Source organism: Neophocaena asiaeorientalis, unplaced genomic scaffold, assembly GCF_003031525.2.
Source record: "Neophocaena asiaeorientalis asiaeorientalis breed wild unplaced genomic scaffold, Neophocaena_asiaeorientalis_V1.1 scaffold124, whole genome shotgun sequence".
Classification (NCBI taxonomy): Eukaryota; Metazoa; Chordata; class Mammalia; order Artiodactyla; family Phocoenidae; genus Neophocaena; species Neophocaena asiaeorientalis.
Window position 1 is genome coordinate 12761001 of NW_020174135.1, and position 27682 is coordinate 12788682.

A 27682-nucleotide genomic window follows, 5' to 3' on the forward strand; every position below is an offset into this window, starting at 1 on the left:
GAGAGGCCACAACAGTGAGAGGCCCGCGTACCGCAAAAACAAAACGAACAAACAAACAAAAAGACAGGAGGCAGGAACCTCCCACTCCTCAAATAAGGTCACATTTATAGGTGCCAGGTGTTAGGACTTCAACATGTTTGGGGGGAACCCAATTCAACTTACAACACCCCCATGGGCCTCCTATATGGGAAAAGCCTTTTTCCATAGTTTCTGAGGACAGGGATCCCTGAGTGAGAGACCTGGGGCCCCATCTAAGACTGGATCCTGAAGTCCTTGATATTCTGGGGGGAAAAGTGACCCCCAAATTCCAAAGTTTCAATGGTTCTCCATTGTGCTGACTCCCTGCTAGAGGCTAGAAGTCATCTTTGGAGGCAGATGATTCTCAAAGTCTAATGTGTCAGTTGGTGGAAATAATATATCAGGTTATGTAGGGTGTGCTACCATACATCTCCTCCCAACTTCCATTCAATGACATCACAGCTGGCAGCTTGAAATTGGCCATGGTGGGATGTACACCATGGGAAGTGCAAAGATGAGAAATCAGCCCCCTCCATTCAGTTGTTAACTATCTACCAGCACTCCACTGATGGGGAACACTGTGAGGCGACTGAACTGCTGGCTCTGGGAGTTGTTTGGTTTCCAAGGCTGACTGTCTTTTCTGTGCTGGAAAAGGGGAATAAAGGAGCAGGCTAGTGTCTACACACAGGACAAATCAATATGGCAGAGCCCAGCTGCCTGAACAAGCAGGTGACAAGGTGGAAAGAGGTGACGTGTAGGCGGAGACAGCCCAGCCCAGAGAGCCGACACCTCTAAGGATTTATAGACTGTGTAAGATCGGTGTTAGCAACAGAGTACTGGTGGCTCACCTCCATTCTGAGACCCCCCCCCAAATAAAAAGGTATACGTGCACATATTCCTTGCAGATTCTCAGAAACACTCTCAGAGGGGAACCTGAGGAAGGATTGGGTTTCCAGTCATCCCCCAGGCAGGGGCTCCAACTGTTGTCTTTGGAGAGACTGAGAAGCTCTCAGCTTCAGAAAGTTAACAGCAGTCTTTCCTATAGGATTTCTCAGGACCTTCAATGATCTAATGTGCCCAGAACTCTCCCAGGGGGTCCCGTATGCAGCATTTCCCAAAGTTATTTTTCCACAAAATCGCTCATGGGCTAGGACTCCACAAAAACAAACTTTGCAAAGCTCTAAACTAGGCACATGGGGATCATGGAAATCCAGCCCAGCGTTTTCCAGCTCGATCATAGTTCTGTGATCCTTACAGAGGGAAACGCTTGTTATTTTCGCACATGTGATGGAGCTCTCCTTTACAGCCCATCCTTCTCACTCCACACCCAAAATACACAACGGGAAAAAATGTTTTTGCAGTGAAGAGTGATCTGCAGACTACTGGCATCTCCATTATGGCCTGAAAGCATCATTGAGAGCCAGGGTTGCTATATTTAGCAAATAGAAATGGAGGATGCCTAGTGACATTTGCATTTCGGATAAACACGGAATAATTTTTAGAATCTTCATGCTTCATGCAATATTTGGGACATCCAAATACTGAAAATGTATTTGTTGTTTATCTGAAAAGTTAACTGGGCATCCTGCATATTCCTGGGACACCAAGTGAAGGCAGGTTTTTGAAGGGATGCTGTCAGGTCTTCGGGGAGGCAGTTGTGGGGCGGTGGGAAACGAACAAGTTCTAGAGTCGGATTTGGTGGGACTGAGTTTTGTCACTTAATTAGCAACATGAGCAAGTTAGCTAACCTCGCTGAGACTCAATTTCTCCAGCTATATGTAGTTATGGGAGATGACACTTCCCTCGTGAGTGGTTGATAGAATTAAATTTGAAAATTCATGAAACAGACTCTAGTACAAATTAGCACATAGTCGTTGCTTAATCAACGTTAGTGCCAACCTCTCCTCACATCTCCCTCTCTTATTTGGGATCAATCACTGAGGAAACAATTTTGCTGGAATTCTGAGGGATATGGTGAGCACTCTAGCCACTTGTGAAACTTCCATCTCCTCCCTTTCAGCTTCTGTGGGGCTTCAGTAGTTCAGAGGCAGAACCTGACTGACAATTCGCGGGTCAGCCCTTCAGGCCTGAAGATAACGGGCCCATCTGGAGGCCGTTCTGGCGAGACTCAACCAGGAGCCCCTTGCCTACCTAGTAATTCAAACACTCGACAGTTCTACCAGTGACAATTAGTTAAAATCGTCACAGAAGCCTCCATGTTTTATTTGTAAAGTGCTGATTTTACAAATAATGTTTGCTTGGCTTGAGAATTGCTGCCAAGGGGGAAGGGAGAGTCCTGCCCAGGTGGCTCTCCACGTGTTTCCCTGTCACCCTGTGGCCGACACAACGTCACATTACTCTCAATTTCCCCGGGTAACCAAGAACTGCCCAATCCATGTTCCAAAGATGGTGACTACTTCAAGCTGTGAGTCTCTTTCTTAATACTGCTTTACATAATTATTTTGATTACAAAGTGTTGATTCTCTAATTATGTTCCCTTTGCACTAATGCTGATTATTTAAAATTTGTTTGTAGCATGCCTGGATTGACTAGGAAAAAATCAGTTGGGCAATGAGGGGAATTAGAGGCAAATTGGGGACAACTCAGTATGTATTCTAGATTGGCTGTGCAGAATTCTGGAAGCAGATAATCCACATGTATCATATAGACAGCTAGCTTAAAAAAAAAAAAGCCATTTCCTACAAGAGAAATGAGAACAGTCCAAGGTTACCAATGTTCTTATTATGGTTTCAGTTTTCCCCAGAGCACAGGAATCTTCACATTCTTTTCAAAACAGCACTAAGGAAGTTGAAAGCTTCCTTTCAATGAAAGTATAACCTCATTTTGAATGTTTAAAAATACCCCTTGGGGGCTTCCCTGGTGGCGTAGTGGTTGAGAGTCCGCCTGCCGATGCAGGGGACACGGGTTTGTGCCCCGGTCCGGGAAGATCCCACGTGCCGCGGAGCAGCTAGGCCCGTGAGCCATGGCCGTCCAGAGCCTGTGCTCCGCAACGGGAGAGGCCACAACAGTGAGAGGCCCGTGTACCGCAAAAAAAAAAAAAAAAAAAAAAAATACCCTTTGAACACAGGAGCAATTGCTAGACTACTTACTGCATGGGTATCAAGGATGTTGGTTGCAAAAGTTTTAATTACATAATAAGAGGGAAAAAGCCATAATTTAAGAGTGCAATTACCCAGAATAATTTACCTCATTATTAACTTCTGTGGATAGATCTAAAGTCCTCAGAAGCCTTGCTTTTAGGAAACAAAACAATACAAAGTCCGCTCATCATTAGTAAATATTTGAAACTGTGTTTAGAGCCAGGTTGTGGACAATACCAAGTGCTGGCGAGGAGGGAGGGTGGGTAACTGACTCTCATACGTTGCCATATTGCAAACACACGCTTACCAGAGAGTCCAACAATCCCACTCCTAGCTATTTACTCAAGAGAAATGAAAACTATATCCACACAAAATCCTGGATGTGAAGATTCATAGCAGCTTTATTCACAATTACCCCAAACTGAAAAGAACCCAAATGTCACTCAACTGGTGAATGGATAAACAAACTATATCCATGCAAAAGAATACTACTCAGCAATAAAAAGGAACAAACTACTGGTACGTGCAAAAACGAACACCGTGCGAAGTGAAAGAGCCCAGACTCAAATAGCTGCACACTGTATGGTTCCATCCACGGTGGGAAAGGCAAAGCTCTAGGGACACAGAACGGATCTGCAGGTGGCAGGGGCTGGTGGGAGGTGGGCAGTTTTCTACAAAGGAGCAAGGGGGGGCTTTTGCAAAGATGGAAATGCTGTCTTGATTGTGGTGGTGGTTACATGACGACATGCATGTGTTAGAATTCACAGAACCGCAGTCCTAGAAAAGGTGAATTTTACTGCAGGTACTAGATGATACTGACTCAATAAAACCGATTTAAAAACCAGTCATTTTGTGACTTCCTAAGTATCATGCTGATGCTGAATAAGCTTTCATGAACACTCTTGATGCAAACAAGTGTGGGGAAGGTGGGCAGGTCCTCTGTTCTTCAAGTAACTAGCCCAGATGTTCTGCTATAGCTGCTGTGTTCCGTCTGACCGGGAGACAGATGCACAGGTTGACAGGGCCCTGACTGACTGAAGTGCTCTTGGAGAACAGAGGCCACCATCTGCCCCTCCTGGAAGATGTCCTCTATCCCATGGACATCTGCTCACCATCTGCACCATCCATGGATGCTCAGATATGAAGTGTCAGATAACTGCTGAGTTTGTATTTGCTCGACTTTAAAGATCTCTCAACCATGCCATGGGGGCTGTTTCATTGTTTATCATAAATACTGTAATGAATATACAGTCATTGACACAGATGTATAGAGCCCTGCAGCATTCACCCAGTGGATGCAATCACAGACAAGTGCCCATGAGCTGCCGCCAGTGGGGCTGCTCATCCTTCTGACGTTGCGAGTCTACACTTGCTCTAGGTGCGAAAAAAGGAAAACCAACATCATCTTATTCACAGAAAGGAATCCCTTTGGGGACATAGGGCCAACAGACTGTATGCTTAGGATATAAAGTGTCTAATGCAAAGTTTTAGGGCTCACTAATGAATTTGGGAAACTAAGTCTGTTTATAATAAGAGGGTTTGGGGTTTTAAAAAAATATTCGCATCATTGATTTATTCCACCCGCATCAGTTCTACTCTAGTGTACATAAATTTGCTATAGCCCAAAACAGAACACTATAGAGGAAGCAAAACAGAGTGGATATAAATATGACCACAATCCACAAAGTCATTATAATAGTGGGCAGGAACGCAAACCTTGGGGCTTGGGTGTAAAACCCACACACTAGTTTTGTGAGCTTGTGGAAGTTCATTAATTTCACTGACCCTATTCTCCCTACTGTAAAGATAACAATAGTCACTTTGGATTTGCTGTGATGATTAAATGGGATTATATATATATATGTATGTATGTATATAACTTTGCAGGTGGCTTCAACAAATGGTAGTTATTTGCCCAGATGTTACCTATAACCCACGTGAGGTGAGGCTCTCTCTTTACTGTGGGTCAAACCCACATTCTTGTCTTCCTGTAAGAGGATTGTCAGTGATCACTGCTGTTGCCCCTCCCCTGGTGGCTGCCACAGGTGGATTTATTTACAGCAGGAATTGACTCTCAAGAGCAGAGTCCGCTGTCAGTGTGAGAGGCCGGGGCTTAGTGACAAATGACAGCTCAGCATTGGGCAAGGATTCTGGTCAGAGCTTAGGGCCCCTGGCTCTGCTGTCACACTGCACCTCAGTCCTGACATGTGAACTCTCGCGGCGCCTAAGGTTTGTTTCTTTTATCACTGGGAATTATTTTTTCCCCAGATTTATTGGCTGACATATAACATTGCGTTAAGTTTAACATATACAACGTCATGATTTGATACACATGTATATTGTGAAATGATTACCACAGTAAACTTAGTTAACACCTCCATCACCTCACATAATTTTCTGTGATGAGAACATTTAAGATCTACTCTCCCAGCAACTTTCAATTATTTAAGAGTATTGCTAACTAGAATCACCATGCTGCACATTAGATCTCCAGAAGTTATTCCTCTTATAACTGGGATTTTGTAACTTTGACCAGCATCTCCCCAGTTCCCCACCTCCAGCCCCCTGGCAGCTACTTCTGGTCTCCGTATCTGTGAGTTTGGCTTTTTTAGATTCCACATGCAAGTGACATCACACAGGATTTGTCTTTCTCTGACTTATTTCACTTAGCATACTGCCCTCGAGGTCCATCCATGTTGTTGCAAATGGCAGAATTTCCTTCTTCTTTTATGGCTGAGTAATATATTGTCAGGAATTACTGCTCTAACTTTACCTTACCTTCAGAAGCATAGCCAGCTCTGGCTTAATAAAAATGCTTATTTTAAAAAGGAAGGCACTCGAAGAACTCTTTTCTAAATAGTCCCACTTTCCCACCAATGTCTTCAGAGCAGAACCTTAAATTGTGTCTTCCAACTAGAAAGGTATGTTTTCTTGAGTCATTGTTGATAGAACAGAAATTGGAAGAGAATGAAAGTCCTATAATGATCTTGTCCTCACTGTGTTTGCTCATGTTATCCGACCTCAGCAGTCAGGGCTACACATGGCTCAGGGGTCCAGCATCCTCCATCTTCCTCTGGACACACTTCTGCCCACAGGCCTGACTGTCCCATAAAATGAGTGCCTTGTTTTATGTTAGTGGCCCTCCTTGGCCACTGATTGGACTGGTTCATGTGACCTATGAGTGGTATTCTGGTTGGAAAGTTGTGTTGAGATACCTAGAGTGTTATCTCATAGAATTTGGAACTGTCTTATGTATAAACTGGGTGTAGTTTATATCTATAAGGTTTATCTATACTCACATACACATATACACAAATACATCTGGCCAGTGGATAGTGGACACTGGAAATGAAAGGATTTGGGCGCTGAAGATTTGGGAAGAGAGCAGCTATTACCTGCACCACGCATAGCAAAGCTACAAGGGAGACAGAGAGAAACTGAGTCTGAGGGGGAACGTGAAGGGGCAAGAACAGAGGGGCTATCTCTGGAGCTGCCTCCTTCCTGCCCTTCCAACATCTAAGGTTCGTCTTTGAAATCCCTCCCTGAATTGACCTGATTTCACCACAGTGGGTTCCTTTGTGTAAGCTTGACTTTGAGGCAGTCAGAAATAGTTGTTGGTTTCAACTACCACTGAGCAGGCTTTAAGGGTTTAAACAACCATTTAAAACACAGTGCTGGGCTTCCCTGGTGGCGCAATGGCTAAGAATCCGCCTGCCAATGCAGGGGACACGGGTTCGAGCCCTGGTCCAGGAAGATCCCACATGCCGCGGAGCAACTAAACCCATGCGCCACAACTACCGAGCCTGCGCTCTAGAGCCCGTGTGCCACAACTACTGAAGCCCGTGCGCCTAGAGCCCGTGCTCCACAACAAGAGAAGCCACCGCAATGAGAAGCCCGTGTACCGCAATGAAGAGTAGCCCCGGCACGCCCCAACTAGAGAAAGCCCGCACGCAGCAATGAAGACCCAACACAGCTAAAAATAAACGAATTAACTAATTTTTAAAAATAAATAAAACACAATGCTATGGATCCATACACGCAGCCAGAGGTTGAAATGGTGAGATTCGAGTCCAAATCCCACCTTTGTGACTGAGGGGTCCTTTCCTAAGGAAAGTGGGATCTGGACTTTGGCTTGACATGAAAGCAATATGCTCACTGGTGCAAGAGGAATAAACAGGGTAATTTCCAAGAAAAAGTCACATTCTTAGAGAGTGATGGGTAGAAGGTTTAGCTTCAGCAGGAAGACCTCAGCACAGCACCCTCTGCAGCCCGAAGTCCCGGGGTGGAGGAGGGAAATGGAAGGCCTGGCGGAGGGGACCAGAGCAGGGATTGGACACAGCACATGAGGAATCTGGGCAGGGGAGGCTCTGAGGGCCCAGGAGGCAGGGAGGGACAGAAGAGGCGTAGAGGGAACAATAAGGCATGTGGGAGCCACATGGAAGGCTGGAAAAGGGGAAGCAGACCAAGTGCCTGGGGGAAGAGTCAGAGAGCCAGAGAATGGCTTGAGCAACAGGAAAAGAGGGAGAAAGCGACACAGAGTTAGGGGACAGAGAAGAGGTCACGGAAGTTGGAAAGGAAGAGTGCAGGAGGATGGGGGTGGGCACAGACACACACAGAGACAAGACTCCCTGGTTCTGACACATTCTCATCGGTGGCCCCTGCTCCATGGCATGGCCTCTCCCCATCTAGATTGTCCTTGTTTTCTGATTGGTTAAAAAAAGAGCTACTAATACCATCCCAGTCTATCTCAGAGGGAAGTCAGGACCAGGGGAACACACATCCTACCCCTTCGCACATACTATTTTCTCTGACTGCACCATTCTGCAGCGTGTGCACTGGGAGACCAGTGCAGCTCGAATGGAGGAGGGTGGTGTGGGATGAACCTGGAGGGCTGGGGGCCGTGGAGTCCATGTGAAAGGTTTTGATCTCTTTGGGCTAGTTGTGGTCAAATTCATAAAGTCCTGATTCCTCTTTTCCATTATCTGTCCATCTCTGGCATGCCTGCTTCACCAGTTGCAAGTATAAACACAGCTGCACCTCTTTTCTTTTTCCTATTAATTGCTGGAGCCCCCATATGTCAAACAGCTCACATGTAAAGCCTCTCCATCCAGGCATCCAAGAACCCCAAGGTCTTACTTGGTCCAAAGGGGAATTGGTCTCCTTCCAAATACCCCAGAGAAGATGAGAAAAGCTAGTGAGCTCAGTTGTGGTCTGCCAAGCCTCTGGTCACTGTCGAGCACTGCCCCACACATATAGATACTTGAGTGCTGTTGAGGGGAGGAGAGCCTCCAGGGATAATTTGGACTTACCTCGCTCACGCTCAGCCACTGTCCCCAGAGCTGAGTGGGACGTGGCTGGGCCTGCAGAAGTGTCCACCTGTCAGCCCCAACTGTTCAGCACCAGCCCAGTGCTCCTAGAACCCTTGGTGTCCTTTCTCCCAGGGGACCCCACATGGATGCTCCTAACCCTTCACAAAGCTCCTGAGTGTGGAACGTCTCCATGAAGCCCGGCCTTACTCCCCTCCCCTCCACTACTTCTGTAGACCAAGGGCAACTGTGGAGCATTTTTGTCAGGGCACAACGGATCCCATTACACTTCAGCCAACAGATACCAACTGGCCTTAACTTCATAAGACCAAACAACCTTTCCCATGATAACAAAGTCTATCCTATGGCTATGGGTACCAGCTCCCTCTATTTCCAGACATAGGTGATGGTGGCATTTGGAGTTTGTTTTCATGGTTTCCCTCTCCAGCACCTCATTATTATAATATTATTAATATATAAAATGATGAAATCAGAAAATTTCAATAGAAAAACATTCCACGTTTCCAACCAAATAAAGACATTTATACCAGCATGTATAACACAAAACTCACAGTTTCCATGGGTGAATGTGCTCCCTAGAAGCGTAACTGATGCATTCCATAAAGCCTTATAGGACATAGCAGCCCACAGAGCAAGCGACAGCTCTGGGCCCTGCCACTGCGAGTCCCACTGTGAAGAGAGGTTTTATTGTAGAAACATTTACTCTGAAAAAATGTTACTGGTATACATATCCTGAACCTTAATTTATTAATAAAATGAAAAATTGCGACATCTTTACTTTTTTACTAACGGTATTAAATATACTTTCAGAATGCTCTAAAAGCTTTAAATATGTATTTTTCCATGGCTTCTTGGTCATTGAAATAAAAGACCCTAAAAACCTATATATTCTCATATCCAGAATATATAAAGAACTTTCAAAACACAATAGGAAAATAACCAAACCAATTAAAATATAGGCAAAAGATTCAAACACACACTTCACCAAATAAGAGATAAAGATGGCCAAATAAACATATGAAAAGATGCTCAGTTAAAGTCACAATGACATCTATTAGAATGGCTAAAATTAAAATAAATCAACAACTGATGCTACCAAGTGCTGCTGAGGCTATGGAGCAACTGGAACTCTCCCCTTCATCGCTGATGAAATGAAAGGAATGTAAAATGGTACAGCCACTTTGGAAAATAATTTCACAGTTTCTTATAGAGTTAAATATATATTTACCATATGATCCCACAATTCCACACCTGGGTATTTACCCAAGAGAAATGAAAACACATGTCCGCACAAATTATTATAGCAGCTTTATTTGTAACTGCCTCAAGCCGGAAAGAATCCAAGTGTGGGTGAATAAGCGGTGGTACATCCATACAACAGAACAACAGAATACTACTCAGCAATAAAAATGAACTAACTGCTGATGTACCCAATAACTTGGATGGATCTCAAGGGTATTATGCTATAATATTTAAAGAGTCTAAATTATAAATATAGCTATTTCTATACAAAAAGGTTTTTAGAGAAATTTTCACTATAAACAGTGATATCAAGCCATAATGTAGGCTGAAAGGGTTAAGGAATTCTTTTAAATTAAATAAAGTTATGAAGGAAGGAATAACCCATTTCATTATATTAATTCAGCTCCATAGCAGGAGCTGCCATGGGAGCATTGGTCCAGGGTTTCCAGAATATGTGGCTCCCCTGCACTTCTGAGCTTGGCTTCAGTGATACCACCTTACATGCTTGTGCCCACTGCTGACCCCACCCCTGCTCAATTTCAGATACCCACCTATTTTTTTAAAAATAAATTTATTTATTTATTTATTTATGGCTGCATTGGGTCTTTGTTGCTGCACGTGGGCTTTGTCTAGTTGTGGCGAGTGGGGGCTACTCTTCGTTGTGGGGCACGGGCTTCTCACTGCAGTGGCTTCTCTTGCTGCGGAGCATGGGCTCTAGGTGCACGGGCTTCAGTAGTTGTGGCACGCGGGCTCAGTAGTTGTGGCATGTAGGCTCAGTAGTTGTGGCTTGCAAGCTGTAGAGTGCTGGCTCAGTAGTTGTGGCGCACGGGCTTAGCTGCACCACGGCATGTGGGATCTTCCCAGACCAGGGCTCGGACCCATGTCCCCTGCATTGGCAGACAGATTCTTAACCACTGTGCTAGCACGGAAGTCCTACCCACCTATTTTTGGAAAGGCTTTAGTAGTTGCAAAGTAGTCTCTTCACCAGCATAGCCCTGGGGAGTCAGGAATTCCACAGATAACCCATCCTTGTGCCCTGGAGCACAGCAATGTCCACAGTCTTCCCCAGAAATCTAGGACATCCCAGACTCCCTGGGACTCTGCAGCTATCTTCATCTCCTTTCTCAGGGATGCTCGGGGCCCAAGCATCAAAAGCACATTAAATAAAAATGATGACTCACCAACCGAATGTTTAGGCCTTTGAATGATTTACCCTTTCGCACAAAAGGTTATGCAACTCATGCCCAGAGAACCCCAGAGTTCCCCAAAGCAGATGGCCAAGGAGAGTCATGTGCCATCAGAGATGGTCAAAGAGCAAACATTTCAAAATTATGCCTCTTCCACCAAAGACAGTACTTCTGCTCAAGCTCACCCTTTTGCCCAGTACCCAACCATAAAGAGTTTGTTTGTTGAATCAGCCTAAAGGGTGAACACGACATCGTTTATCTGTTTATGTAGCAGGTTCTTCTACCCAAAGTATCTGACCAGTTTTCTTGATTTTACAAATCGTCACTTTTCCACGATCTGTGCCAATGGAATGCAGTAGTACCATAGACCCAGTTCCCTCATCATGGATGTCTGGCTTTGGAAGGAACCTCAATACTCATTTGTAGGAACTGACTGTACTCTGCATCAAGGCATCTGGTCACCAGAGAAGGAAGCACTTACTGGGGGCTGGGAAACGTTCCTCTCCTGCTCCCAGCTGCACTCTCCCCAGCACCATTTGGTTATGAACAATGTTCCTGTGATGGAGGTGGCAAAAGGGCCCCATTCTCCCCTCCTTGTACCTACCACTCTCTCAGTGTCACCCTGCAACTCTGTGTACTCACCCCTTCAATCTGGCTACCCTGTGTCTTACTTTGGCCAACAGAATGTGGCAGAAATGACAGCACACCAGTTCAAGCCTAGGTCTCAAAAAGCCTGATATGGTTTTGTTTGCTCTCAGAACCTAGGCACCACCATGAGAAGAAGGCCACGGCAGCCTGCTGGGAGGATGAGGGACTGCGTGGACAGGGTTCAGTCCAGCCAGCCTTCCCCGAGCCAGTCAGCTTGCAGACTGCACGCAGGTCAGCCAGCCCAGCTGGGCTCCTCCAGGCCTAATGAACAAACCAAGCTGAGCCAACCCACAGGGCTGGGAGCTAAATCAATGGTGATTGTTTTAAACCACTGAGTTTTGGGGTAGCTTGTTACACAGCAAGAGCCCTCTTTTCCTTTGCCATAGGAAGGTTCCAATACCTCACATTCAAACTACTCTTTGTGCTTGCAGGCAGAGAGAAGAAATTAATTCTTCCTACTTCTGATAGCTGAATTAGGTGTGGGTAGAAAACACTAGACTCCATTTCTGTTTCAACTCTTTCACTGCCTAGCCAACCTACATTTTAAAGAATTTTACTTATGAGATCAATGGTAGATATATTATTTTAAAATGGCACTTTCTGTCCCAACTCTTGTTGAGGTTTCCACCAATGACACCATATAACCAACATTTGATACCACAGTACATCATAGAGATCAGAAAGAAGTCAGATCATTATTTCACAAAAAGCTTTGTTTAAACAAGCCGTGAAAAAATTTTTTTATCATCAAATATGTTTAATAATCTCTTTATCACATTCCCCAGTTTTTCATTATTGTCTTCATTTCATTCTGTTTACATTTGTCATATACATCTCTATAATATACAGACACAGACCTATATTTGCTATATACCTCTTATCATTAATTGTCTTTGGATCAATATAGAATTAGTAGGGATCAGCATGGGAAAGAATACTACCTTTTTCTGAAAGTAGATTCTTATGTATTTATTTAGCACCTTTTATTTAAGGATCTCAAAATACTTTAACATTCACTGTAGCATCCTTATGTTATCTCTAGTTTGGGAAAATGTCAAAAATTAGTGCCTTTTTATAGGAAAGAAAAGGAAAGTATTAGTGAGATGATGACAGTCACAGTAGAAACTTGGGTCTTTAGCTCAGCCTTCTCCTTTGTAAACTATACTTTGTTTAATATGTCAAAAGGTTTAATGGCTTCTTCCATTTTTATAACATCTCTCTTTGGATGGATGTGAACTAAAAGGGCAGCACAGACAGTAAATTCCCACCAACGGATCATCCTGGCAACACAGTTATTTCCTGCAGTTTTTCATGTCAGCTAAGAAGCCCCATAAATTATAGAACCACCTCTGCTTCTCCATTAAAAGTCATAATTGATGGCTACTATTCTAGCATTTCCAAGAGACCTGCAACCGACAGGGAGAAACCAGTGATCAACGATCATTCCCTTCAGCTGGGCATTTGCGGCCATTAAAGTCTGGACAGTGACTGCTATCACCACTCTTAAAACCAACCAGATCTGCAAAATTAATTTTAATGTGCTTAGATATTTTAACTTTAGTATTTGAGGAGAACAAATGCTCACTGGCCACAACAGATGAAACATCCTAGGTAATTCCTTTCACTCTGACTCACATTGTACGTTTCCTCACAAGAGCACTGATGCTAAGAGAAAAGCACCTCTATGGTAAGTTTTCTTAAGTTCACAATATAAGGATTTGGGTTTTTAATGTAAACGCATGGAAAATAATAAGAATGTTTTCCACTTCTACAAGGCTAAATTACAGATACACGATTTTTTAGGAAGAAAATGGTGCCTACTGCCTAAACACATTTATGCTATTCTTGTTTAGAAAGAAAACAAACGCACAACTTTATTCTTCCTTTCTTGAACTTTCCTGGCACCTTCCTTTCACCGTGTGTGCAGGCCATCCCATGTCCTACTCATTTTCCACACCTTTTCCAGGGACACATCAAGAATAAGAATGCCAAGTGCAGCAACTTGGATTTTTGAGATTTAGTTTCCCAAGTACCTGATTGCCTCTGCTGGGAAGGGTACTACATTCACCCGGGGGAAATGAACCATTTTGAGATGGAGTAAAGGAGGCAGACACGAATTGCAACTTAGTGCTGCCTAGAAATTAACACAAACTTAAAAAACATTCAGGGTGAAAATGGGATTTCCCCTTTTCCTTCCTTTAGAAAACTGAGAACTCAGAAAAGTTTTCGAAAGCTACAAGTCCCTCCTCTTGTTCTCTGAGCCTCCCCCCAGGCTTCACATTTCTAGCCTTCTTCCAAAAGTGCTTAGTACAGACTCCTCACCTCTCCCCGCCCCCGCCATCACCAAAACACAGTCATCTACTTGTGAGAAGGGACCAAAAGAAAACATATAAAGAAGACCATCACCCTTAGGAGACTTTTCAACAAAATCGTTAAATAGTAAAAAGAAAAAAGGGCGGACAGTATCAAGAGAAACGTTATGAGAGACAGTGAAATACAAATATCAAACATGGAGGACGGGGTGGGGGAAGGGATACAGATCCAAATAGAACAGGACGGCCATAAAACAGATGTCGTAAAGAGACAAACTACTGACGAACTAATAATGGGAGGTGGAAGTGGAAGAGGAAAAACTATAGAAGGAGGTAAAAAGTGGAGTAACAGAAGAGAGCAACGTGTACCTGTGCAATTAGTAGACACGTGACCGTGGATGGAAGTGAGTAGTAATAACAAATGTACTTTTGTTTGCTTGTTTGTTTTTAAAGTCCCTGATTCTATTTAGAACAAGATGGATAAAGAACGTCCGGTCATTTGACGCAGGTGTACCGAACGGAGGGGCTCAACGGCACACCTCTGGGGCCACGGCCCCGCCCCATCCCAGGCCCCGCCCTCAGCCCCGCCCAGGCGCGGGTGCGCGGCGGCATCGTCAGAGGCCGCGAACGAGTCGCAGCACGGCGGGCTCTCCTCCTGCACCGGGCAGCCCACCGGCTCCCCCGCGCAGCCGCCCGGCCCCGCCGGACCCTCCTGCGAGTTCTGACTGACGTAGACCACGATGATGTCGCCCTTGAAATTCATCACCTGCCCGCTGGAAATAAACGTGGAGTTACTGTTTCCAGTCACATTTCCTACAAGGGGAGAGGAAGAGAGAACACGCAGAGGGTGAGTCATCAGTTCTGGGCGAGAACTTGGTCTTGTGAGAGGAAAGTTTCCCAATGCATGGGGGGCCCGGCCCTCTCACGGGCGGCCCTTCCTCACCCACCTGTCCCCTAAAATGCGTGGGGCACTCCCCGTGGTTCCTTCCTTTGCCGTCTCACCGGGCCTGACTGAGGTGGAGGAAGGAAAAAGGGAGGGAGAGAGAAAGAAGACGAGGGAAGAGAAGCAAGACAGTGGGCCATCCTCAGGTTTTGTCGTTGGACACAATGACCTCGGGGGACACTGGCAGGAGAGCCCGCCCGCATCGCAGAATCACGACGGGATTTAGATGTTGCAAAAGGGTGTGCGCACATGATGGATAACGCAGCAAACACAGCCAATGGTTCGGCAATGGTCAAATGCATCAGGAAGGGAAGCAAAGGCTGGAGCGAAGGTTGCAGCCTGTTAGGACCCTGGAGCCCACCGCAGCCCAGCCTCCTCTCTGACCAGACTCTTTCACATCTTTTCACCCTCCCTGGAGAGGTCCCTAAGCTCAGCCCTGGTGGGCCATGGGGCCACCCGGGCTCAGTATTTAGCAGAAATTAATTTCCTTAACATTTTTTCAAACTCCTAGAAAAAAGAGAGATGCACAAGACTAAAATGGAGAAAAGCCAACCAACCAAAGAAAAACAATCTTACAAATCACTCTTTCCTTCCATCCCTGGGAGGTGTTTTGTCCTCAGGGGGTTCTGTCATCACTTTTTGTGGGTGACTGTATTTAGCCAGTCTTTAATTAGTGGGCCTTTTGAAAAACAAATAGAAAGTTCAACAAATGTTAGGAAACCTACTGCCTCTTATTCTCCTATGTCAAAGACTGATGCTCTACAAATGACCCAGGTGAAAATAAATGCCACAAACCAAGCAGATGCAGAAATGCCCGAACACTCAGCATCGCCAGCAGAATCTTTCAGTCTGACCAGGGAAGGTGAACATAAAAACAGTGCCTCACTATTAACCTCATCTTTTTTTTTTCTTCTCTGTTGTGACAAAGCTTAATAATAACTTACACAAATAAAATCGTTTCTGTCATTACTCTCCATGAAGAGATTTCTCCCAAATGTGGAAGGCATATTTTGGATGGTCTCACTGAAATACCAACAGCATACAGGAAATACCAGGAGCCTTCCCTGCACCCACAGGGTACCTTCACAGATCCTGAGACAAGCACAGTGGCCCATTACAGGGATTTCAATGAAAACAGAGATTTCAAATATGAGCAACAAATTGAAAGTCACAAGGGAGGATTTGTGACTCACGCTCCTTCTCCCGTTGGCAGTTGTATTGGGGATGTTACTAGATGGATGGTGGCAGGGATTTATTTGCCTATTAATTTCCCCAAGCGACTTGGGCAAGTACAGCTAGTATTCCATTCACTAACTAGTCAGATTGACCCATGTTCTCCATTCCCTCTAAAATACACAGACATGATCCCACAATCCCATTCCTGGGCATATATCCAGAGAAAACTATGGTTGGAAAGGATACATGCACCCCAATGTTCATTGCAGTGCTGTTTACAAGAGCCAAGACATGGAAACAACCTAAATGTCCATCAACAGATGAATGGATAAAGAAAATCCATTGTGGTACATATATACAACGGAATATTACTCAGCCATTAAAAAGAATGAAATAATGCCATTTGCAGCAACATGGATGGACCTAGAGATTATCATACTAAGTGAAGTTAAATGAACTTGTTTACAAAACAGAAATGGACTCATAGACTTAGAAAACAAACTTAAGGAAAGGTGGAGGGGGGGATAAATTGGAGGTTTGGTATTGACATATACACACTACTATATTTAAAATAGATAACCAACAGAGACCTGTATAGCATATGTAACTACTCAACATTCGCAATAACCTAAGTTGGGAAAGAATTTGAAAAAGAATAGATATATGTATATGTATAACTGAATCACTTTGCTGTACACCTGAAACTAACACAACATTGTGAATCAACTATCCTCCAATATAAAATAAAAATTTTAAAAAAACATAGGTGTTCATAACATTGAGCATACTCTATGCTACAGGTCTACTCTCTATTATGCCTATGTCTTTTCTGCTCTCACCAGTTACCAAGTTAGTTCTTAAGTCTGTTTTTAACTAGTTGAACCTATTAGGAAATCTAATGAAATACAAGCGTACCTTGTCTTCTTGCTCTTGGGTTTATTGTGCTTTGAAAATACTGCGTTTTTTACAAGTTGAAGGTCTGTGGCAACCCTGCATTGTCAGATGATGGTTAGCATTTTTGGCAATAAAGTTTTTGTTTTTGTTTTTGTTTTTGTTTTTTTTGCGGTACGCGGGCCTCTCGCTGTTGTGGCCTCTCCCGTTGCGGAGCACAGGCTCTGGACGCGCAGGCTCAGCGGCCATGGCTCACGGGCCCAGCCGCTCTGCGGCATGTGGGATCTTCCCGGACCGGGGCACGAACCCGTGTCCCCTGCATTGGCGGCGGACTCTCAACCACTGCGCCACCAGGGAAGCCCGGCAATAAAGTATTTTTAAACTGAGTATGTACATTATTTTTTTAGACATGCCATTGCACACTTAATAGACTATAGTGTAAACATAACTTTATATGCACTGGGAAACCAAAAAAATTCGTGTGACTCACTTTATTGTGGTGTTTGCTTTATTGTGGTGGTCTGGAACTGAACCTGCAGTATCTCCAAGGTCTGTCTTTATGTAAAGTTGCGAAATGTGAGTAAGTGTGAAAAAAAGGCAAATGTTTCTAAGAAAACTGAATGCTTTGCAAGGACCCAAATAAATGTGAGCCACTAAACGCAAAACAAAAGACATCAGCAAGCTGCTGAACTGGTGTGTGGTGGCAGCTGTTAAAAGAAAAAATGAAAAAGAGGCTTTAAAAATGCAGAAGGAGTTTGCATTCAGACTTGTTATGCCTGGAAATTAAGATGGTGTGGTTAACGTGAAAAAGGCTCAGGAAACTATATTCAGCCAACACACATGTCCCTATACTAAAAAATCAATGTGTGAATGCAAGTTATATGTTTTAAGTTTAAAAAGATGTTGAAGAGGTGAACTTGTAAATGACTTTTTCAAGTAACTCAACAGCTGCTAACTGAGAGCTGATATAAGGTCTCTACTATAGCAGCAGCAGCATGAATGAGCATAATAACTAACACAGGAGAAGTCTTCCTAGTTGAGGGATCACTAGTTAACAGAAAAAAAGTGAGAAATCAAAAATAGTATGTGTATACCATAAACCATATTCCAATTTAAAATGTACTGTGTTTAAAAATAAAAAATAAAATAAAAAATAAAATAAAATACGATGATTATTTAATAAGAGCAGCAAATTTAAGTTGCTTTAAAGTATGATTTTTTTTCTTGGTATAATTCCTTTAGCTTTTTATTATTACAACATTGAAGAACAACATGGTTCTGTTGTTCTTCAGTATCTTGTAAAGCTACATGAATTTAATATCTTTTTTGTCCTCTTCATATGGATTTATCTGTTTATGTCATGGTATATATAATTTCTCCATCATTTAAAATTTTATTTCCAACAAATCATCATCATGACTCCATTGTTGTTTACCTTCCTCGTCAGAATCTTCAGTTTGTCTGAACTCAGATAAAAACCCTTTTTTTTTTTAACCATTATCTTACACATCAAGATTTTGTGTTAAACTTTTCTTCTTAAGAATTTCATTCCAGGGGACTTCCCTGGCGGTCCAGTGGTTAAGACTGCACGCTTCCAACATAAGGGGCATGGGATTGATCCCTGGTCAGGGAACTAAGATCCCACATGCCATGCAGCCAAAAAACCAAAAAAAAAAAAAATTTTCATTCCATGCCTTTGCCTCATGGTAAACAATATATATTTGATATATTCTGTAGGATCGATATACTTATTTTCTATTTTTTTTCCAAAATGGAATTCAAACCCTTTTTCCTAAGAAATATATGTAAACATTTCATAATTCTTCGATCCACAGACTGGATCAAGAATATTATTCTTGCGGGGGGCACAGTAGGGAGGGGAGGACCAAAAAAAGGCCTTTAAACTCCTGACGAATAGGATGTAAAGAAAAGCTACCTAGAAAGTATATGAGATTCTCAATTTTATTCTTCACGTGTTTCTTCATCAAAAGTACAATTAATGACAAAAACGACCTTCGATCAAGTCCAAGTCTGTTCCATTCACACTGACTTTTATGAGAGTAGTAAACTGGTACAGACTAAACTTTAAAAAGCTCTACTTATTTGCCAGTAACAGTAAGTGACAGCAGAGCCATCTTCGGGGCATGTGACTTGTGCAGTTGCACAGGGCCCCGTGCTTGTTTAATGTTCTGTTGTCATCATCTTGAAATTCTTACTAATTTTTGCACAAGGGGCTTCATATATTCACTTTTCACTGGGCTCTGGAAACTTTGTAGCAGATGGCAGACAGCTATAAGGAGTGCTGCTCTGTTTCCCCCTCCCCCCCTCACTGATGCTCTAATTTAATGCTACTCTTTTTGGAGGTAACATCTTATAAGTTGGACATGTTTCAATATTGCAGACACATTTGCCGATCTAATTTTCTCTATTGATAAAGAACTCAACGTTCAGTAAAACTCTGAGTTGCAGAGGCTACCCACCGGTGCTCCTAAAACGTGGACTCTATGATATGTTTCCCTGGTGTTCAAGCCACTTGCCACCTGCTATAAAACTTTCAACACCCACTTTCTGATAGAGAACTGAGGCTTGTCCCTTTGAGAAAAGGTCTGCTGACTGTATCAGTTATACCTGTCAGGCTTTGCCTCTGATCTCGTTTTGGTTTCTTTAAAGTGAAATGAGAACCAAGCCAGCTGCCGAGCAGTCTAAGTGCAGAATCCTTCCAGAGTTTTATTGCCTCAATCTTTCATCACCTCACCCTCTCAACTTCAACAGCAAAAAGATTTTAGCAGCTCATTCTCTGAATCTTCCTGAAGCACTTAATAGTTTCATAGAAATAATTCTCATGCTTATCAACTTCATTCTTTTCTTTTTTAACTAGTTAATGCAACAGTTAAAGTTTTAAATTACAACAGGATCAGCTCACACTCATAAGACTGGGCAGATCTATGGATTTTAGTAAGCGCGGCCATTCTCTGGGCGGGAGCAGAAGGTCCGGGGTGTCCTAAAGTGACCCATTAGTTGTGAGTAATCAGTGTGCTGTCGGCTTCCGTCAGGTCACTCTACAGAGGTTAGGGGGATGTGGGCTAATCTATGGTTAAGTGAAGCTAGATTAAGATTAAGCTAGATCACTATTATAATACTAATAGTGATGGAACACCTCAAATCCAGAATTTACTGCGTGCTCCCTCTGTGCCAGGCTGGCTGCATTACAAACGCCAGCTCGCAGTTCCTCCGCATGTGAGCATTCCAGGCTTCTTTTTCCCCCTCTACTGACTGACATGGCTTCAGGGATGAAAACTGTCCAGCCTTCTTTCTCCAGCCTCATCACAATACAGACTCACCTGCAAGTAATCTACTAACATCCATGGCATCCTAGTCTCACCTGTCTCAACTTCAATAGCGAAGAGGTTTCAGCAGCTTAGAGTGGTGTTTCACGCTCTGAAGAGCATGACTGGTGACTAAAAGGGTGGTGGTTTCCGTGGCTGCCCGAGTACAGGAGGGACAGAAATGGGGTTGGGACAGAGGAGAGCGCAGGACCCTGAAAGCTCTGGTCCTGCCCTGGCTCGGCCTCCACTAGCTGTGGAGTTGGGACAAACTACCTAAGAACTCGGTCTCCTCTTTATGAAATGAGCATCAATTTTCAAGCCCAGCTAGCCTGGCAGCGTGCAGCCGCCCAGAGCAGGCATATGATAAATGAATGAATAAATGAATGTGTGAATAGCCAGCAGGATGGCATAGGGTCAAACGAGACAGTGGATTTGAAAATGCTTGGGAAATAGCACAGAATTTCTCACAGGTGCAATGCTGGCATTATTACTCCCAGAATGTAATGTTTGTGCTCATGGAACTCCCCAGGAAACGAGATTCGGGAAATGTACTGAGCGGTCATGTTATCTTTCCATCCCTGTCTTGTTGAAGGACTTCAGAATACCTTGAAGACTGAAAGGGCACTTACCTCTAGCAATCTAACCAACTTTTATTTTCTTTGCTGAAATAATACATCATTCTGACAGTCTCTGGTTTGAACACTCATCTATGTAATTCTACACAAATCCCCCACCATCTCATTTCTCATCGTGCAAGTCAGCAGCTAGTTGAATGTAGCACTAGAGTAGGTCAAGGTTTTGAATGAGTTGGTAATATCCTTACCCTGTATTACGCCTCAGTCCTGAACTGTCTTTGTTTACAAACAATCGTTCCTTGAAATCAGCTTTCTGCCTTTCAGAGGGTTTTACACGGTTGTGTGAACGGACCTGAGAGGCCAAGGCCCTGGGATGGCAAGTCAAAAGGATCCCACATCAGCAAGGTGGGTGCTGCGGGCCCCCTCATCAGCATGGTTGCCGGGGTTTCCACAGTTGGTACATGCCCGGAAGGGGTAGCCCTCTCCACTGAGAGCCAAGGAAACCCCAGGACGTTCTGATGTCAGGGGAGACCTTCTCCCTTGCTGGTGGCTGGCTAAGGGGGGAATGTGGAAAGGGAGGGATGGGGTGCATCAGGCTTGTCCAAGATGCCTTAAGAAGGCTCAAGGCTTTCATAGGTCCCATTAGTCCACAGACCTCTGGGAATACGAGCAAAGCCAGGCCTGTCACTTCCCTCTTCCCTACTCTCCGGAGCTGGCTTTCCGCCAGCTTTCCCCAGCAAGCTGCCTCTGGCATTTATTTTAGTTTTATTTTACTTTCAAAAAAAGATGGGGTTGGAGGCATGTGGAAGAAAGAGCTTTCCTCCCAAAAGAACCGGTGACAGTGAAAACAGTAACTTCCTGAGACAACTGGCAGAAGAAAGGGGACTCAGAGGTCAAAGTAGCCATCACCTGCACAGACACTAGCGCCCCTTCCTATAGAATCGTCTGGGCCTGGCCTGGCCACTGCCCTGCGCTCAGCCTGAGGAGCCAATGATCCCAGCCCGAGTTTGCCCTTATTCTACAGCACACTGAGGATTCTCCAGTGCATGGTAAACAAATGAAATCAGTAACATTGGCACTGATTTATGGGGAGACAGTGCCATGGTTGAAGGCACAGGCTTCAGAATCAGAGAGTTGAGTCATGGTTTCATCGCTGACTCGCTGTGTGGTCCTGGGCGAGGAACTTGCCCATAGGATTCCTGTGAGGAAGTGGGAAGGTAATACCTACACGAAGCACTTAGCCAGCACCTGCTAACTAATACCTATGATGTCATTGATAAAAATGCAACCTTCAGGATGTCAGAACAGGCTTAATGTGTCTCTGAACACAAGGGGATTGATAATGTGTCTTAATGTGTCTCTGAACACAAGGGGATTTACTTCTATGTGAAGGCTACCCAAAAGGATGATTTGAGAATTAGCATGACATGAGGGTTTTTATTAAATTAGAAAATCTGAAGAGTTTCTAACATTTAAAATGGGTTGGTTGGCTTAGCATTAATATTTAATATGACTTAGCTAGAAGAATTTTCAGGTCACTTGAGAGAGTTAAAAATAGCATTTTAAGTCAACAGAAACAATGAATAAATGAAGTATCTCATCATGACCAGAAAGGTGTTTATAGTTTGCTAAGTCTCTGCTTTGCATAGCAGGCCCCGTGGAATCCCTATTTCTCCGGCAGAGAGAACAAAATTCCTTTTAAGAACTCAAACCTTGACACAATTTACATTTTTTAAGCAAGGTAACGCATACTTGTCTTCTCAAAGGCTTATTATGTTGTTTAAAATGTATAACGTATGAATATTAAATCACAAGAACTATAGCAAATAATATCACCCAATTGTCATGTAGATTTTCTTCCAAGGAAAAGAACTAAAAATATATACAAATCCACTCAAATTACCCAGGCTATATTGGGTTCTTTTGGAATTTTTTAAAAACTTATTTTATATTTAACCCATATGCTTCTCATGTGATTTTCCTTTTTATGGAAATGCAAGATCTGTTTCAGGCATTTGGAAGAAACTGGGTCTATGATGATATGGGAAGGGAAACAGTGTTTAATAGTTCCATTCTGAATCATGCTTGAAAATTACTTAGAATGGCTGACAAATGAAACCCTTCCAAAATTAGAAGAGAAGGAAGGGAAGTAGGGCTAAACTAAAAGATACAGTGAACAAATTTTTCTTATATTTTGAAATAATGCATTGACCTTTAGCATCAATGAATGCTGAGTTTTATTACCAAATAACTGAATTTAAAAATATTTTTAACTTACAGAATCTGTGAGCTAATACCTGCCCTTATGATACTTAGCTAAAAGTCAAAAACAAGTTAGTGGATGGCATTGCAACAGGACAGAGAAGACAGTTAGAAACAGAGGACTGTCCTTTGCTCAGGGGGTGGGGAGGAACAGGAAGAAAACTGAGGTAAGAGAACGTTTATCTGTCTTTCAGGATGGAAGTGGATGGTCAAGAATAGTCATTTCAGGACGGGGTGGGGCCCAGGGATGGGAGACTAAGGGTGGGGGATGTGGGAGTCAGGCATGTACCCTAATCTTCCAGTGCCCTTGGCTCCCAGGCATTAGCCTAGGTACGTCTATGCCACTTGGATGGACCAGGGCATCCTTTTTTCTGCCATCTCTGCCTCCTCTGCCCAGGACACCTAAGTCTGCCCAGGACAGCTAGCGGCCATCCTTCCATCCCCTGCCTGGTCCCCTGCTCCCCTGAACAGACCGAAGAGGTAGGAGGCTGAGAGTGAGTTAGGGAACAAACAGGAAGCTATGGGCTCTTATTCCTTTAGTTATTCATGACTGGATGGATGGAGGAATGAATGAATGAATGAATGAATGAGCTTATGAACATTTATTCATTTATACTGTGAGTAAGCTGCCATGGGAGAGACTAGAAAGATCGGGAGTGGTGAAGGTCACGGCAATTCCTACCAACTAACTGTTCGTGGCTGCCTGAAGATGGCTGTTGCTAAAGGTATGAGTGTGCTGGGCTCGGTGAGAAAGATGCCAAGACGAATTACGAGGGGCTGCCGAGGGCATGGAAGGGGAGAGTGGCCACCCAGGCAGCCAGCGTGCATCCCTGGTTTAGGAAGCAGCATTTGAGCTGGGACTTGAAGGTCAGGAGGAGCTGGGTGCTCTGGAAAAGGGGACCGTGCGGGGACAGGGTGGCCACACTTGGGGAGGCCTTTTACAGTGCAGAAGCCGGAAAGTGAGAGATTCCCACCAAAAATGGCTGAGGCTGGCGTTGGCCAAACTTAGGTGGGTGAGCAGGTGAAGAGGCTGCAGTTTAGGGGGGCTGGCCATGGAGGGCATTGCTTTCTCAAATTATTGATTCTTTTTGTGTTGTCCATTCCCTAGCACCAATCCCTACTTGTTTTCCAAGCTTTTCCAAGTCTCCGTGTCTCAGTGGACCCTCAATAAAGATTTGATAGAGAATCATGTAGCTGGTGCTCATGAAGAATCGTTGTGGGCCCTGGGAACAAACACCTCTCTCCAGTTCAGAAGTGTCTGAACCAATTAAGTGATCTCAGGAGCCAGAAGCAAGTCACAGGCCAACTAGTGATCCATTAATCATAAGAAGCTGTTTCTTCACATGACATCATTTTCTAGACACAGAATTCTCCAAACTCCAGGTGAAAGGGCTTATAACCAAGGTAACCACCGTCATGTCATCAGGATAATTTAAGATGTAAATCAAGACATGGTTACGCAAAACAAAACCACAAGTATGTTTTCCCCTTTCATTGGTTTTTGCTGATAACCCTCCTTGTGCTTTAAGAGCTGTGACACTGCTAACACCGACTTAGCGTCGGGTATTATTTTTGAAAGATGGGCTTGTGGAGCTGTTTGAAGAACAATCATCCTCTTCAAAAGGAAGCTGGGTGCAAAGGAGATACTTTTCCCTACTTAGGTGGTGCCCATCCTGTCATTTCTGCAGAAACCACTTGATTTGGCTGTAAGTTTTCTTCTTAAATACTCACATATAAAATTCCAAAAGCCGATAAAAAGGTCACCTCCCTCAAGTCCTGAGAGCACAGTGGCTTTCAGGAGATCATGTAGAATTAACCCCACCCAAGCTCCATCCTCTTTCACACATTTTATAGAAGATAAACTATGACCCAAAAAAAAAGCAATAATGAGAAAGTGCTATTTTGACCAGGAATCAGAAGGCCTGTTTATGTAGAAGTAATTATGGAGAGACCTGCACAGCCTCAAAAATCTCCTCAGGCGAACATGAATTTGGCCCACTTGCTGGCAACTGTCTACGGGTGTTTTACATGGCTGAGCACCAGATTAAGACAGAAAAAGCAGTGTCAACTTTTTGCAAATTAATACCACTTAGTTGATGACACGCTTTTTTTTTTTTTTTTTCTTCTTCTTTCCATGCCTAGATGTTTAGTGCTGGAGAAAAGAAAGATAAAAAAAGCAGAGATGGGCACTGCTTTAACTCCTTATAGGAGAGCTCAGATCCGCCTTTTTGGTTTCATGACACAATGAAAAAATTGATCTCCTTCACTTTGGCCAGTGCTGTTCTTCCAAGAACTGCTGCTGCTTTTCACACAGCAGCAAACATCACCTTCCTGATGTTAGCAACTGAAAAACAGGTCTGTCCCCTGGCAGCATCAAGAGACGTGGCAGCTGCCAAACTGAGGTTCCGCCTCCCTCCTCCCCACACCCCCAAATACTCGTGTTCTCTCTGTGTGTGCAACCAGTGGGAAGAAAATTAACCCGTAGAAAAGAAAGAGAACAATACAAACGAACCACAGAGCCAAACTTTTAGACACGGAAATTACTTAAAATCTTTGAAAAAATAAGTTGAGGTCTTCTGGAGGAAAAACACATCAGTTCTTTGAAAAATATCCCCAAGCCCACCTCCTCCTTTCAGTTGGACTGAGAACTGATAGAGAATTTACACCTCAGTGAATCTGTGTAGTTGCGGCAAAACCACAGACCTTGGAGAACAGATTCAAATTCACTGTTCTACCCAATAAGCCAGGAGCTACCATCAGCATGGGGCAAAACAGTCTCCATTTAGGGCCTGACTGAGCTACCTCATGGTTATAAAATAATTCAAAGACCAGCTGCTAGACCCGGTGGCGGTCTAAATAAAGAGGCAGGAAAGAAAAAGAAAAAGCATCCCAGGATGAAGGTGGTCCATGAACGGGCTTTGTGGTTTTAGAGTTTGGGAGGATTCTGTGAAGCCCCTTAAATAGTACATATGCATATATTCATTTTTCTGGAGAGAGGGTCTATAGCTTTCAGAAAATTCTCAGAGATCCCTGACCACCCCCTTCCCATAATACAGCAAATAATCCCCGGAACCAGAGGAAGCCCTCACCATCAGCAGAAAAGCTCCCTGTAACTACATAATAAAACAGAGGATGTTCTACCTTCGCAGAAAAAAGTTATAATATTACAACTGGTGGGCTATTCACGCTCAAGCAGTGGTGCAGCATTAATCTCTATAATGATTTTAAATTGTAAAACCATCCTCCTGGTTCCATAAATATATCCTATGCGGTGTTTATAAAAGGGGCTTCTCATAAAAAGCATCAAAGGACAGCCACTGCCTCATTAATCTGGCCCAGAATCAACAAGCTACACTCAATAAATATTAATTAATCAATGATTAACTAAACAATTTTGTTTGTTGTCCTGAAATTTATAAGAGCTTTTTTAGGGCGAAATTTGAGGCCTAGGTCGCTTTAAAGAAAAAACCCAAACCCGGAAATCTGAGGGAACGCCTTGCCTTCAGCCAGTCCTGTGGTCAATGTTGGCATTGTCTTCAGGGGTCAATGCGGGGATTTGAGGTCTAATCCCATTGTGAGAAACCTGAATGCAAAAGGGCATGGGGCACATATAAACCAAGAGAGAGCCCCAGGGGTACAATCCACAAACCCAACATGTGGACTGACTCAAAACCCAGCCTGTAAAGAGGCTTATCAGGAGGAAATGCTCGAGCTGAACTTTTCCCACATTAGTGTCCCTCTTTCCTGAACGGCACGTGACGCTTGTCCCCAGATACTGCACAGAGACCAGGCCTTTTTGCTCAGAAGGGAGAAACCAGCAGAGTCACTTACCTGATGCAGGTGGCTGCTCACTGGAAGGGCCTCCAGAGCCAGGACCTCCCCTCGTGGAGCTGGGAAGCCGTGCATCAGCCCCATCCATGGGCTGGCCTCCCGCCTCTGCCCCTTCAGCTGCTTCGGGAGGAAGGCCCATGCCATAGGCGCTCTGGGGCAAGGGTCCACTTTGGGGGCAACCCATCAGGGGTTCCCGGTCCTCCCCAGCAGGGCTCCTGCAGCCGGCACAGCCATCTGCAGAGTTGGAGCTGGCTGCCCAGTGGGGCCAATTGCCACCCTCCACTTCTCTTTGCAAGTACTTTTCGGAGGACATAGGAATCCAGTCAGTCCTGCACAGAGGCTCAGCGAAGTGGCAGCTTTCGGAATCCACCAAGCTCTCTGTCCCAGTGAAGCACTGGCTTAGACTGTCATTCTCTCCCACCTCCAGGGGTTCAGGGAAAGGCGGTGTGGATGTGCTTCCAGGCTGAGTGAAGAATAATGTAGAGTCTGGGGTCCGGGGGGGCCTGTCCACGTATTCGTCTTCCGTGGGAATCTGCCTGAAGGGGTCCCCCTCAATCTCGCTGACCAGGGTGAGCATCCCGGCATCTTCTCCCGGCACACAGGGACCGCCATCTGCACACGCACCTCCACTGTCAGGACAGCACATATCTTCAGAAAACATCTTCTGTTCCAGAGTCAGCAGTAAGACACCCTCACAGATTTCACGCTGACTAGGGGCTTCCACACGAGTGCAGCTAAGATTGCTGCCTGAGGACTCCTGCTGATTTAAATTCAGAAGGCAGAGCATTAATCCAGCGATGTTAGAGCATGGGTCTGCTAAACGTGGCTGAAAATGGTGCTTCT

General features: G+C 44.2%; 1 protein-coding gene across 1 annotated transcript in view; it reads right to left on the minus strand.

Annotated features, from left to right (window-relative positions):
* Positions 1–561: 561 nt before the first annotated feature.
* Positions 562–27682, minus strand: part of TNFRSF11A (TNF receptor superfamily member 11a) — a 46711-nt gene continuing 19590 nt past the window's right edge. The window contains exons 9-11 of the mRNA XM_024754863.1: positions 26840–27599; positions 14350–14648; positions 562–663 (exon numbers count right to left, since the gene is read on the minus strand). Coding sequence (XP_024610631.1) covers positions 562–663; positions 14350–14648; positions 26840–27599 — 1161 coding nt within the window. The remainder of the gene's footprint in view (positions 664–14349; positions 14649–26839; positions 27600–27682) is intronic.